This window comes from Tenrec ecaudatus, chromosome 3 (assembly GCF_050624435.1).
Source record: "Tenrec ecaudatus isolate mTenEca1 chromosome 3, mTenEca1.hap1, whole genome shotgun sequence".
Classification (NCBI taxonomy): domain Eukaryota; kingdom Metazoa; phylum Chordata; class Mammalia; order Afrosoricida; family Tenrecidae; genus Tenrec; species Tenrec ecaudatus.
In genome coordinates this window covers 183,111,514-183,125,046 of record NC_134532.1, presented here as the reverse complement: position 1 = coordinate 183,125,046, position 13,533 = coordinate 183,111,514, and the positions used below count along the sequence as shown (strand labels likewise).

General features: G+C 48.4%; 1 protein-coding gene across 2 annotated transcripts in view; it reads left to right on the top strand.

Annotated features, from left to right (window-relative positions):
* FAM114A1 (family with sequence similarity 114 member A1) overlaps positions 1-12,943 on the top strand; it is an 81,518-nt gene extending 68,575 nt beyond the window's left edge. For both annotated transcript variants that reach the window (XM_075544438.1, XM_075544437.1), the window contains exons 10-14: positions 1,244-1,402; positions 2,961-3,100; positions 3,885-3,957; positions 7,975-8,028; positions 12,606-12,943. In XM_075544438.1, coding sequence (XP_075400553.1) covers positions 1,244-1,402; positions 2,961-3,100; positions 3,885-3,957; positions 7,975-8,028; positions 12,606-12,707 — 528 coding nt within the window. In that variant the 3' untranslated portion in view covers positions 12,708-12,943. The remainder of the gene's footprint in view (positions 1-1,243; positions 1,403-2,960; positions 3,101-3,884; positions 3,958-7,974; positions 8,029-12,605) is intronic.
* The last annotated feature ends 590 nt before the right edge of the window (positions 12,944-13,533 follow it).

The following is a 13,533-nucleotide window of genomic DNA, read 5'->3' as shown; positions in this document are numbered from 1 at the left end:
AAACATTAAGAGCTTCATGAGACGTGGCAGATGAGGAAATTTGCTTTAACAATGGCTGAGGCTAAATTTCTAGACGACATTAAAAAAAGCCACTCTTATTCTTTTATGGTTGGTCATGAAACATGAAAAAAATACATGATAGATCTTTCTACCAATGTGGCCGTCACTTTTATTCTTAACAGAATCTTGCTTTAATACGTTTTTAAAAAATCCTCAGGCCCTGTGGTGCTTCCTCCATACTCTTTATATTTCATGCCCCTTTCTTTCTTCTTTGATTTTCATCGAGTTGATTCTGATGCTTGGAGCCCCCATGCGTTACAGAGTAGCACAAGTTCATAGGGTCTTCTTGGTTACTGCCTTTCTGGAGGAGCCCTGGCGGCACAGTGGTTGCACATTGGGCTGCTAACCAGAAGGTCAGCAGTTCGAAACCAGCAATGGCTCTGAGGGAGAAAGGCAGAGCTTTCTTCTCCTGTAAAGACTTACAGTCTCTGCAACCCCCTGGGGCAGTTTTCCCGTTCCCTCTAGGGTCCCTGTGAGTCAGCAACAACTTGATGGCAGTGAGTTGGGTTGGGTTTGTCATTATGGAAGCAGATCATCAGGCCTTGCTTCCGTGGCACCGTGGGGTGGGTTTGAACCACCAACCTTTTAAGTTAGTAGTTGAGGACCAGATTTGCACCCCCTTGGGTCCTCACAGGGCTTTTCATGTGCGGATGTTGAGAAATTGACTCCACCACGTGGGACGCGTACAGAGAACCACCTTGGCAGATTTGGAGCAGTTTAGTCCTAGTCTTGGAGTTGAAATCTTCCTTCACTGCCATGGGGTTCATCCTGGTTCAGAGTAACCCTGTAGGGCAGAGTAGAACTGCCCCTGTGGGTTTCCACGTCGCAATATCTTTACGGGAGCAGAAAGCTTCATCTCTCTCCCAAGGAGCAGCTGGCAGGTGTGATCCACCAGCCCAACACATAACCCACGACCTCCCCAGAAAGCTCCAAACTCAGTCACCGAGTCGATGGCAACTCATGGCACCCCTCTAGGACAGAGTAGAACTGCCCTGTGAGTTGCCAAGACGATACCTCCGAACAGGAGTTGGAAAGCCCTGTGTGCCTCCCAAGGAGCCGCTGGTGGGTTTGAACTGCCAACCTGTGGTTAGCAACCCTAGAATAACCCGCTCGGTCCTTTGAAGTCGCTTCATCTCCATGTTTTCCCGATGAATGCATTGCTCTGATTGGGTGGGGTTTGCAGGCCATGAAGAAAGCGCACGACTGGGTGGAAGAAGATCAAAGTGTGGTGTTGGTCGATGTGGCCCAAGAGCCAGAGGAAGAAAGCAGAGAGGAAGAGGAGGAGAAGGCGGAGAACCCTGACGCGGACGTGAAGGGAGAAAGGAAGAGGAAGGGCGTAGAGGTAAATTAATGGTAGATGGCCCCCGACTGGGCACTGGGACTGTCCCTGTTGCCAGCAGGGTAATCTTCCGTGAACAGAGGCCATTTCGCTTTCATTTTTACTTCATTGTGCCCCTTAGAAGTAGACGTGAGGATGCAGCAAGCAGCAAAGTGCCGCCATCAAGACAGTCCGTAGACTAGCGTGGACGCTAGCTCGCTCCTCAGCTTTACCATGACGATTGAAAGGAGAAGGGGGGAAAGGATGTTTAAGAACATAGTTGATTTATCTTTAGGATAAAATTCCACCTTCTATGCAAATTGGCTAATATAAAACGTCGTTAAGCCTTATAACTAATAAGATAATTGAAGCTTTTAAAAAACACCTTTTCTCATTGCCGCGCTTTCATTCTGTCGTCTCGTGGTTTTATACGTGCTTTATACACGTGTGTCCTGCCTCTGTTCAGAAAGGGGGTTTGCAATAACTTCCTCGTGCATCGAATTTTCATGTGACACAGGGTCCCCTTTTAAATTAGAGCACTCTTGAAAAAACATACAGTTGAGAATGAGGGGGGTCGGAGCAGAGACCCAAAGCCCTTCTGTAGACAATGGACATCCCCCCTCAGAGGGATCACAGGGAAGGGATCACAGAGGGATCACAGGGAAGGGATCAACCAGGGATCACAGGGAAGGGATCAACCAGGGTGCAGCAGAGCACTGGTGAAATCCACAATACACCTCTGGCTCCTTGAGGCTTCCTCTGGCTCCTTCAGGCCCCCAGTGCTGCTTCTCACTTCAGACTAGACCGGAGCAGGTACACAGGTAGAGATAAAAGAGCTCACGACACACAGAATCCAGGAACAGGAATGGGACTAGTGATTCCAGAAGGGTAGGGGGAAGGGGGGGTGGCAAGGAGGAAAGGAAGGGAGACCTGATCATAATGATCGACGCATAACCACACACCCCCCTCCAGGGGGAAGCACAACAGAAACCATGGGGGGAGGGAGACAGTGGTCAGTGTGAGATATGAAAATAATCATAATTTATAATTTATCAAGGGGTCACGAGGGTGGGGGAGAGGGAGGGAGGGAAAAAAGAGAAGATACCAAGGGCTCAATTAGAAAGTAAATGTCTAGAAAAGAATGATGGCAACATATGTACAAATATTCCTGATACAATCGATGTATGGCTTTTCATAAGAGTTATAAGAGCCCCACTAAAATGACCTTTTAATAAATAAATTAGACCAGTCTAAGGAAGCCTTCCCATCGAGGCCTGCTTGTTCAGCATCTTTCCCGCTTGCATTTGTCAGCACCAGCACCACTCCGAGTTCTGGGAGAGGCAGCTGCGCATGGGGCTTCTGACCTCCCTGGGGCCCTCCCTCCCTGCTAGGCCTTCCATTCGTGGCTCCACTTCCACTGAGAACACCTTAGATATTCCGATAATCTTCGAGTAAAGTTTTATGTCACATTTATTGTTTTGTTTCAAGAATGATCTCATTTGTTTAATGACAGGGTTCTTGTTGTCATTTTTAAAGCGTCTCCTCAGCAGGCCCTTTTCCTCCTGGTGCTTATTCGTTTCAGGACGTGTACATGCTTTGCATCCAGAGTCTGGCAGAAGTAACGGCACGCTGCATCGAGCAGCTTCATAAAGTAGCTGAGTTAATTCTTCATGGACAAGAAGAGGAAAAGCCAGCTCAATACCAAGCGAAAGTTCTGATCAAGTAAGTGGGACTTTCCTTCTGACTTTACTTATATACACACCCACACATATATAGACACACATACATATATAATATATGCTGTATAGTATATATTATATATTAAAACATATGGACTTCAAAAACTTTGCTGGAAAAATCTCATTTACTCCATTTTTCCCACCAACTTTTCTCAGTCTCCTGGTATGTGCATGCTCCTGTGAGCACAAGCAGACACACACACACACACATACACACACACACACACACACTAAAAGATTCAGATTTCAAGTCAGCCACTTCTTTCACTCTGGGCATCTTAAGAAATCAGGACTGTCTTAATACATGCTATGTTAGCAAGAAGAAGAAAAAGAGTTCACATAGTTGGGATTATTTGAAGATAGATTTGAGACAAGACGCTGCCATATACTTATTGTAGTGCCTCGAGGAACGTTCGCTGTTTTGGTTACTTTATTTATTTTAGTTTTTAATGGCAGAGTTGGAGAAGAGAGTTCATTCACCTACACAAGTGAGCTCAAACCTCGTATTTACCCTCCTTACACTCTTGATTCCAACACAAGAGACCAAGGCCGTAGAAGCCTGCGGGAAGAACCAGAACACTACCCAGCTGTGATGGCGAATCATGAAGGATGATTGAAAATGGTCCATTACACATGCCTGTAGAACATCTTCCAACCCCAGTACCATTCTTTTAAGGATCCTATTCGAGATCAGTATTTACCATGCCAGTTAACTTATTTTACTTTGCTGAAAACTCCCAACTACCTGTTTTTGTTTCCGATTTCAGATTAACTACCGCCATGTGCAATGAAGTGGCCTCTTTATCAAAGAAGTTTACAGATTCTTTAACCACTATTGGGGTAAGACTACTGATTCTTTTCCCCCCTCGTTTTAGGTGATATAGGCCTTTGAGGAATGAGCTCTGGTGGCATGCTGGGTAATGCATTGAGTGGCTAACCACAAGGTCAGCGGTTCAACCCCACCAGCTGCTCCAAGGGAGATGGAAAGATGAGGCTGTTTGCTCCTGTAGAGATGTAAAGTCTTGGAAACCAAAAGGGGCAATTTTGCTCTGTCCTACAGGGTTGCTGTGAGTCACAATCAACTCAATGGCAGTGAGTTGGGTTGTTGTTTTTTTTTTAATTTGAGGTCTGGGTTGACTAGAGAAACAAATTCATAGACACTCATGTATGTAAGAGTTTTATATCAAAAAGTAATTGTACATTACACTTGTACATTACTCAATGACCCTGAATGTAGGAAGCTCACAGGCCAATGGGTGGAAAGTCTTGTGGATCCAGTGGCAGTGGAAGCATCTCAGCACTGGCATGGGTCTCCACATGGCTCCTCCAGCTCCAGGGCTCTGGCTCCATCAGTGTAGCTCCATGTGTCTTGTCAACAGGAATGTCTCGCAGGGAGTGAGTATGTGTCCCGCCTCCAATGAGCTATTTATCTCCTTAGCACCTCCAATGAGATCATCAAGCTGCGACCTGATTAACAGGTTAGACTCCACCCCTCCGCAAGTTGACACCAGATTATGTAACTACCACAAGGTCTTTGAGATGGTGTGAGGAAAGAACCCCTCCTTTCATAGAAAGGGAAGCAACACCTCCTTTCATAGCTTTATAAGGCAGAAGCTTGACCGTGATGTTTACTAACAAGAGGCCAGAAGGGTACCCTCTCTGATGACAGGCTGCTGACCGCTCCCTTAGGTTGAGATCTGCCCCAGACTCTTAGAGACACCAGACATTGAGTGAGTTTTCAAGCCTCTCTGGGCCTCATTTTTCTTATTTGTTTTCTTTTTAAGGGCCAAGTACAGATTCCTTCTATTTTTTAATATCTGTGAGATATAATTTAATTATCTGTTTAAGAATAATTAATTTTGAATATTCTCAATTGCCATGGTCCTGAGTGCCCTTTTTTAAAGCCACACAAGATAACAAGTTTCTTTGCTTATTGTCACACCTCAGTGTTAACCAACAGAGAACACTCTGCCAATTGGCATAAGTGTTTCTTTTCACAGGCTAGCAACTTTGAAAGGTTCAGCATTCATTTGGAAGTGTGGCTTCTGGTTATTTTTCTGTCAACATCAGTCACATTCCATCACCCCCCTCTGGGTGGGCCAAAGAGAAGACACATGGAAACTATTCCTTTGAATCTATGTACTTTTCTTTCAAGTCCTGGGGTGCAAAGGTTGGCATCTTTTTCCATGAAAAGGCAGCATGCATTTCTTGTTGTAATTACCAAAGCCAAACTCAATGCCATCGAGTCTAGACCCAGTCGGAGTGATCCTGTCAGGCAGGGTGGAGCGCCCCCTGTGGGTTTCCAAGGGCCTCGTCTTTCTCCTGTGGAGCTGCTGGTGGTTTTGAGCTGCTGACCTTGCCGTTAGTCCAGTGCATCACCATGCTGCCAGTTTTAGTTAGGTGGTATTTTTCGTTTGAGTTTGACTGCAAGTAACAAACAAGTGCTGAATGATTGAGACAGAAGGGACTTTAGGAGAGAAAGGAGAGGAAGGCAGAGCACGCTGACCTCATAGGCCTCAGAAGGCAGGAATGAGAGCAGTTTGGGGCCCCAGCCCCTGGGTTCAAGAACCCTCTCTCAAGTGCTGCCACCAGTGTGACTCCACTGCTTCTGTCCCAGACCCTAGGTCCCCCCCCCCTCTCTCTCTCTCACACACACACACACACACTGAGAGGTCTAGGTCCCTGGGTAAGAAAGCATGCGTGGCTCCTCAGTGGGGTCACACACCCACACAAGATAGAGACCTGGCTGCCAGAGTGCACCTCTCCCCAGGGCCTAGGGTTGCTCTCAATGAAGTAGGACATGACTGTCAACCTGGCTGTCACCCCAAGAGATGGCTGTCTCCTACTCATCTCTAAATGACCCAAATTCACTAAAAACAAAACAACTCAGTGCCATGGACTAATCGAGGCTGATTCATAGTGACTCCCTGGACAGGGTTGACCGCAGCCTAGTTCATTACCAGCAAGCCAACCAGCCTCTGAGCATTAGCTCCCAGTCTCTGTAGGGTACGTGCTGACCTGTCAACCACAACCACAGCAGTTCAAACCCACTGGAATCAGGCGAGCTGTTGTCTGGAGAAAGAAAAATCTAAGCCTCGAATAGAGCTTATTAGGAAATGCCATCTCACCACAATGCCCTGGAGCCTGGGCGGTGATGGATGGTTTGCATCAGTCAGCTCTGTACAACGGCCATTATTCATCACTGGACGCTAACGACTGCAGCTTGCTCTCCAGAGGCCATTTGAATCGCGTGCACATCTCATTGATTCCGAAAACCAATGTCATTTTATGACCCTCATTTGATTATATTTTAGAGGCTTATTGATAATCAAATAAACATAAAAGCAAATACCAGAATGGATTTTCTTTCTGGTCACGTACTGAGCTGCCTGGGTTTTTAAAGAGTCTGCTTCCCAAGTCTCCGTTGTGGTTGTTGCCCCAAGCCCCTGCTCCACCCTCGACGAGAGCTGAGTCCCCGAGAGCAGACTGCTCTGTGAAGAAATGTTTGATTTATATACGTGCATTTACCTTCAGTTCTTCCAGGCCCAGGAAGGGAAAGCAGTCTGTTATGATCGCTCTCCGTTTGTTTGGGTTTTTTTTTTTCCCTTCGGTCTTTTTCATGACTGATGGGCTGAGAGCAGATTGGACATTTTAGATAGTGAAGACTGTTGATGGATAGGCCGACAGCAAGAAATAAAGCCTATAGACTCCGGAACCCTGGTGAGGCGGACGCCTATCAGAGGAAAGGAACTGCCACTGTTTCCCAGGAAGACATGCGATGAAAAAGCAGCGAGAGGCTGTGCCGGGCCGAGTCCCAGCGCTCCCAGGTTTGCTGTGATCATAGCAGAGCTGTCACTCAGGAGCAAGCGAACCGAGCTCCCTGCCCAGGAGCGGCTGGGGGTTTCGAACTGCTGATCTTGCAGTAAGCAACCAAATGGGTAACCATTCCGCCAGTGGTTCTCAACCTTCCTAATGCCACCACCCTTTGATACAGTTCCTCATGTGGTGGTCACCACCCCACCCCCCAGCCATAAAATTACTTTTGTTGCTACTTCATCCCTGTGACTTTGCTACTGTTACGACTCGGGCAACCCCTGTGAGAGGGTCGCTCAACCCCCAGGCTGGAACCATTGCATAGGCTGCCAGGGCTCCTCATTCCGCCCCTACTTTTTGAGCCCTTCCTTCATACCAGGTCCCAAGTATTTTTACATACATCTGTGTTTGGGGGTTTGTTTGTTTGTTTTGCAACTTCAGATCTATAGAATGTCATGTTGACTACTATACTTGACGTCTTATCACCAAGAATCCATATTTGCATTTAAGAGAAAAAAGATTCCAAAGCAGGACCGGGGCCTCAGGTTAGGCAGCTGAGGGACTGGTCTCGCATGTGACAAGTTGAACTATCAGGAGAGATGATATTTATTGTCATATTTCAAAACAAAAACGAAGTGAACGACGTTAGCGAAAACGCCCTCCAATGGACAAAACCCCCAAACTGTAAATCAAGACAGGAGCCCACCCTTTGATACCGCTGACAGCAGAACAGCTGTTGTCCGGGAAGCTTTCCAAGGCTGGCCCCCATTCCCAGTTGTCTTCCCTTAAACCGGCTGCTCGGCCATTCTGATTCCTGTTACCCTCTTTCAACCGGGGCTTCTACTGGGGCTGACTTTCTCCAGCCGAAATGGGAGGATTCTGTGGAAAGCAGATGTGACCGTGTGCCTGAAGCACCACAATGGAAGCGTGGTGTCCTGTGCGGAGCCGTGTTCCTCCCGCATGGCGCAAGCCTCTCGCGGTCCACATGGCAACCCGTGACTCAGCAGCACTTAATCTATCGATTTCCCATTTTTGATTCCACAGAGCACCCAGAAGGCGGAGGTCCTTAACCCCATGATCAATAGCGTGCTGTTAGAGGTAAGTGCGCCTCGGCCACGGCAACTGCCAGAGTTACGTCCTCCCCTCGTCGCCGCTCCCAGGCAGCCCAGTCTTATCAGCGAGCGGGTTTGTGCAGCTGCAAACCCTCCGGTGAAGCAACAGTACCTCACTTTCCAGCACTAATTATAAAGCGAAACGCGAAGCTTGCTCGTTATTTCTGTCGCCGTCTTCTCGGGCAGAGACAGATTTTCGCTGCCGACTCTGGCGCCCAATTTAACACTATGTGTAGCGGCTGGGCCAAGGGGTTATTTATTGCTCAGCAGTGGTTTGTTTGGGGAACATGCCACTCCGCTCTATTGACAATCAACTTCAGTGGTGTAGTGGGTTGTATGTTGGGCTGCTAACTGCAAGGTCAGCAGTTCAAAGCCACCAGCCTCTCCACGGAAGAAAGAAGGGGCTTTCTACTCCCATCAAGAGTTAAACAGTCTCCGGACATCTCCAGGGGCCCCTCTTCCCTTTTCTATAGGGTCACCATGCATCAGAATTGGCTCTTGGCAGTGAGTGCCGCCCAGACTTTGGACGTGTGATCAGGAAAGACCGGTCCCTGGAGAAGGACACCAGACCTGAAGAAGTAGAAGGAGGTCCTCTGCTAGATGGGTTGGCACAGTGGGCTCAGCCATATGAACCGTCTCAAGGATGGCGCAGCACCGGGTGGCGCTTCCTCCTGTGGTCCCGAGGGTCGCTGTGAATCGGAACTGGCTCGGTGGCACCTAATCACAGCAAACCACAACCACAGAGGAGTCCCGGTGGCGTGGTGGTTGTATGTCGGGCTGCTGACTGTCAGGTCAGCCGTGTCACCCTGAGATTAGAGTGAGACCGTCTCCTCCCAGAGAGAGTCACAGCCCCCGCAAGCCAGGAAGCAGTTCTAGGGTGTCCTTTGGGCGTTCTATGAGCCCGAATGGCTGGATGGCAGTGGGTGTGGCTTTTATTTTCTGGAAGCACCTGTCAAGGTCCCCTGGTGGTGCAATGCTTGCACCCTCAGCTGCTAACCCAAAGGTTGGCGGTTCAAATCCACCCAGCGGCTCCTCGGGAGAAAGAGTGGGCAATCTGCTTCTATAAAGGTTGCCGCTTAGAAAGCCCCATGGGGCAGCTCTCCCCTGTCAAAGTAATTGCTAGGAGGTTCAGACTCAACTGCATCTAACTACAGCCACAACATAGCCCGTGTTAGGCGCCTCCGAGTCGGTCCGACTCAAACAAACTTCTGTGTGCAACTGCCAGGTCTGCACCATCCTCAGAGGGTTGTTAGGTTTGAGCCCATTGTAGCCATTCGACCAGCAAAAATGAGGACAACTAGCCTTCCCTTGTGTGCGACTCCGGGTGGACTAGAGAAACAAATCCAGGGAGACTCGTGTGTATAAGAAAGAGCTTTAGATACAAGAGCAACTGAATATTGAGAAAACATCCCAGCCCTGTCCAGCTCAAGTCCATAAGTCTGATAGCCTATATGTCTGATACCAATCTGTAAAGTCTTCTTCAGACTCACAAAACACATGCAATGACACCAAATGCAGGAGGATCACAGGCAGTGGGGTGGAAAGTCTTGTGGATCCAGTGGCAGGGTAAGTATCTCAGCGTTGGCAGGGGTCTCCACGTGGCTTCTGCAGCACCAGGGCTCTAGCATAACTCCATGTGTCTTGTCTGCAGAAATGTCTCACAGGGCGTGAGCTTGTGTCCCACCTGCAGTGAGCTATTCATTTTCTTAGTGCCTCCAGATGAGGTCACCAAGCGGCAACCTGATTGACAGGCTAAACTTCACCCCTTCACTCTTAGGTCTCAAAATGACAACAGATTATGTAACTGCTGCACCTTGCTAAGTGACGAGAGAGAGGCACCATCTGACCACACGTGCCCTGGCTGTAGCTCCAGTTGCATGGGGGGTGAAACTCCTCAGGCCGCAGAGGCGATGCATGGCAGGAGAGGAGAGCCCGGAGCTCCCAGCCTCGAGCCAGAGGCACGAGTTGTTCTTGGGGTGGGAGGTGGAGGAAAAGCTTCCATTGAGGGCCCAACCATGAGAAACGGGCACCACAGTCAGCCCAAGGCTGCAGCCACGAGATGTTGACCAGCCAAGTTCAACTTGTCTAAACAAACAAACAAACAAACAAGAACCTCACTGCCACCAAGCCAATGACAACGCAGAGAAACCCTGTTGGACAGGGTACAACTGGCCCTGTGTGTGGCTGAGACTGCAACCCTTTATAGGAGTGGCAAGCCCTACCTGTCTTTCTCCCATGGTGCACTGGTAGTTTTGAACTGCCGACCTTGCAGATCACAGCCCAACACGTCACACCATGCCACTCGGGCTCCTCCCTTGTCTAAAGTAGCTGTGAATTGCAAAAACTAGACATTCGACAGCTTCAAATCTGGAGGGCTACCTGTGCCCCAAATGGTTAAGCACCTGGCTAGTAACCACGAGGTTGGGCCAAATGTACCCATGGGTGCCTTTGAAGAAAGGCCTGGTGATCTCCTGATGAGTCATCGCCTTCACAAACCCTGTGGCAGCATGGCTCTACTCTGGCACAATGAGGCCACTCCGAGTCGGAATGGACGCAGTGGCAACCGGTTTGGTTTGGGACTCCTTGGTAGTGCAAAGAGTTAAGCTGAATGGTTAGAAGTTTGAATCTTCCCCAAGGCACCTCGGAAGCAAGACCTGGTGATCTATATCTGAAAAGTCAGCTATTGAAACCCCTGTGGGAACACAGTTCTACTCGGACACACATGGGGTCGCTATGAACTGATTGTTGTTGTTTTTAATTTCCCCAAATCTATGTATTCATTAGTCATGACTTTGGGATCACGCCTCCCTGTTAAGGAAAATAATCAAGATACAGAAATAACCAGATGGTGTCTCGGAGTGTTACTTACTGCTCAGGGCATAGCCCTGTAGGGGACTGGAGCAAGCCACGAGTGACACGGCGCTCCTCTCGGGCCAGGCTCCGGGAGGACGGGCACAGCGGCAGTAAGACAGAATGCGTGCAAGAAAATCTCTCCCCAGCCTTCCCCCGACCCCCTCCAGGGGGCATTAGCAAATGTCAGGAAGAATGTGAAGTCAAATGTGTATTCCCTTCTCTGATGGAAGTTTCTGCATGTTTCATTAACCGTACACGTTCCATGGCCTCTCTAACACTGCCTGTTAAATCACCCCAGAACACAAGTCGTAATATCAGCTATCCCAACCAAGGGCACAAGGAGGCCGACAGTGTTCAAGGATTTGCCAGGGATTACTTCCCAATCACTTCTCCAGTTAGCTTTAATGTGTTGTTGTGGTTGCTGCTGTTGTTAGCTTCCTTTGCATCCATCCCCAACTCGACATCCCCAAGGACAATGGGACAAAACACTGCCCAGACCCCCATCATCTCCAAGATGGGTTTCAGGTCAGATCCTTGTCATTCATAGGGTGGTTTTCAGCATTCGATCGCCAGGCCTTCCCTCCTAGTCCAGGTGTGTCCGGAAGCTCTGCTGAAACCTGCTCAGTATCGGGGTAACACGCGCCTCCACTGACAGCTAGTGGGGGCTGTACGTGAGGTGCAGGCGCTGGAAATGGAATCTGGCTCTCCCACGTGGAAACTGGAATTCTCCCAGTGAACCACTGCTGCCCCCATGGGCCTGATGGAGACTGGTTTTCTTTTCTGGTTTTTTTTTAAACTGGTATCATTCATATTTTATTGTCCTATGCGTTGAATAGTTTGAGTGTAAAAGACTCGATATTTTCTTCTTTCTGTCTATCCCAACTATCAGATGCATTATGGGTTTTTTTAAACATTTTACTAGGGACTCATACAACTCTTATCACAATCCATACATACATCAACTGTATAAAGCACATCTGTACATTCTTTACCCTCATCATTTTCAAAGCATTTGCTCTCCAGTTAAGCCCTTTGCATCAAGTCCTCTTTTTCCCCTCCCTCCCCGCTCCCCCTAAGACTGGTTTTCATTGGTATGTGAGTCAGAATGAACTAGAGCCTCCATTACACTTTGCCTGTGTGTCACATCAAAGCAGTGGGGTTGATACGGGGCATCTCCGGCCACAGGTGTAAAGAGAGCCATGGACCCGAAACATCCATCGGAAGGACTTGCTACATCTGGAGTGCATTCTTCTGTCCCTGTGTGTAGATCAGGGCCGGGGACCCTTCGTTCTACCAAGGGCCATTTGGATATTTATGACCTCACACAGGCCACCGTTTTCAATTTCAGTAACTCGTTTTCATTTCAATAACTCGTCTTTATGATTTCATTTTTGCTTTTAAATTTACATTTTTAAAATTCTTGTCATTATTATGTTAAATTTATTTAACTCGCCTTTAATGTGATGGCTGGAACCGCTTCTCTTTTGGTGACGTGTGTGATGTTCACTGGCACTGATTTTTCAGACCTTACATGGCCAGCGAACCGGACATTCCCCGCCTGGTCACGAGCGTTCCACCCCAGGGCACGTGCTTTAAGCGCACACCTGGCCAGGAGCATAGAAGCCATGGTGGGGTTTGGGAAACAAGAACACGATGACTTGTGAAGGGCTGTCGAGATTGATCCGCTCAACCACGTGCTTCTCTCTGCAGGGTTCAAACAGCACCACGTACATCCAGGACGCCTTCCAGCTGCTGCTGCCCATCCTGCAGGTCTCCCATATCCAGGCCAGTTGTTTGAAGCCACAACCGTGACCGCACCTGACGCCACCTGGCTAAAGGAAATGGAGGCCCCAGCCACGTCCATGACCGTCATTTGAGAGGGGAGCTTTGGGGAGCTTCAGGCCAGAGGCCCATCTGAAGACACTACAGGCAGTTTTGCACAATGGTATTGAAAGCAGGTGGAAAGAGCGTTGTCGTGCCTCTTAATGTACACGGTTTTCACCTGTAATTGTATTTCTTGATGTTAATTTAAACATACGTGGCTTGTATGGAGTCTTTTTCTTTCATCTGAAATCCACGGGCAAATGTTAATTTCCCTATTTCTAGCACAGTAAGCTTGGCATGTTGAGAATTCCCTGGTCAGATCTTGGATTTTTTTTCTCCTTCTAATCTTTACATTTCCCATTCTTACTCTTGCAGATCAGTTCTTGTACTGAGCTTAGTTTGTTACCTAGATGTCAGTTCAAAGACACCACACCACGACTTGGAGATGCCACCTATTCTAGAGGCAAAAGGAGAACAGAGACTTTGTAGTCATGGACTCTGCGTAGTCGCGTGTTCTCCCAGAGAGCAGTTACTGAACACCTACTGTGTGCTCACAACAGAGGAACGCGAGCTCACTCTAGTAGAGCCAGCCATTCTGAAAAAGGGGACACGAGTAATCCTTCAATGATCCCCCTCACCCCCAAAGCAATCAGTTTTCTAAACCTGGAAAAATCTGAACCAAGGTAAATGAGTGGTTTTGAGTAGTCTTACCTTTCACTTTAAGGAGCCCTGGTGGGCATTGTGGGTTACACATTGGGCTGCTAACCGAAAGGTCAGAGGTTCAAACCCACCAACTGATCCCTAGGAGAAAGCG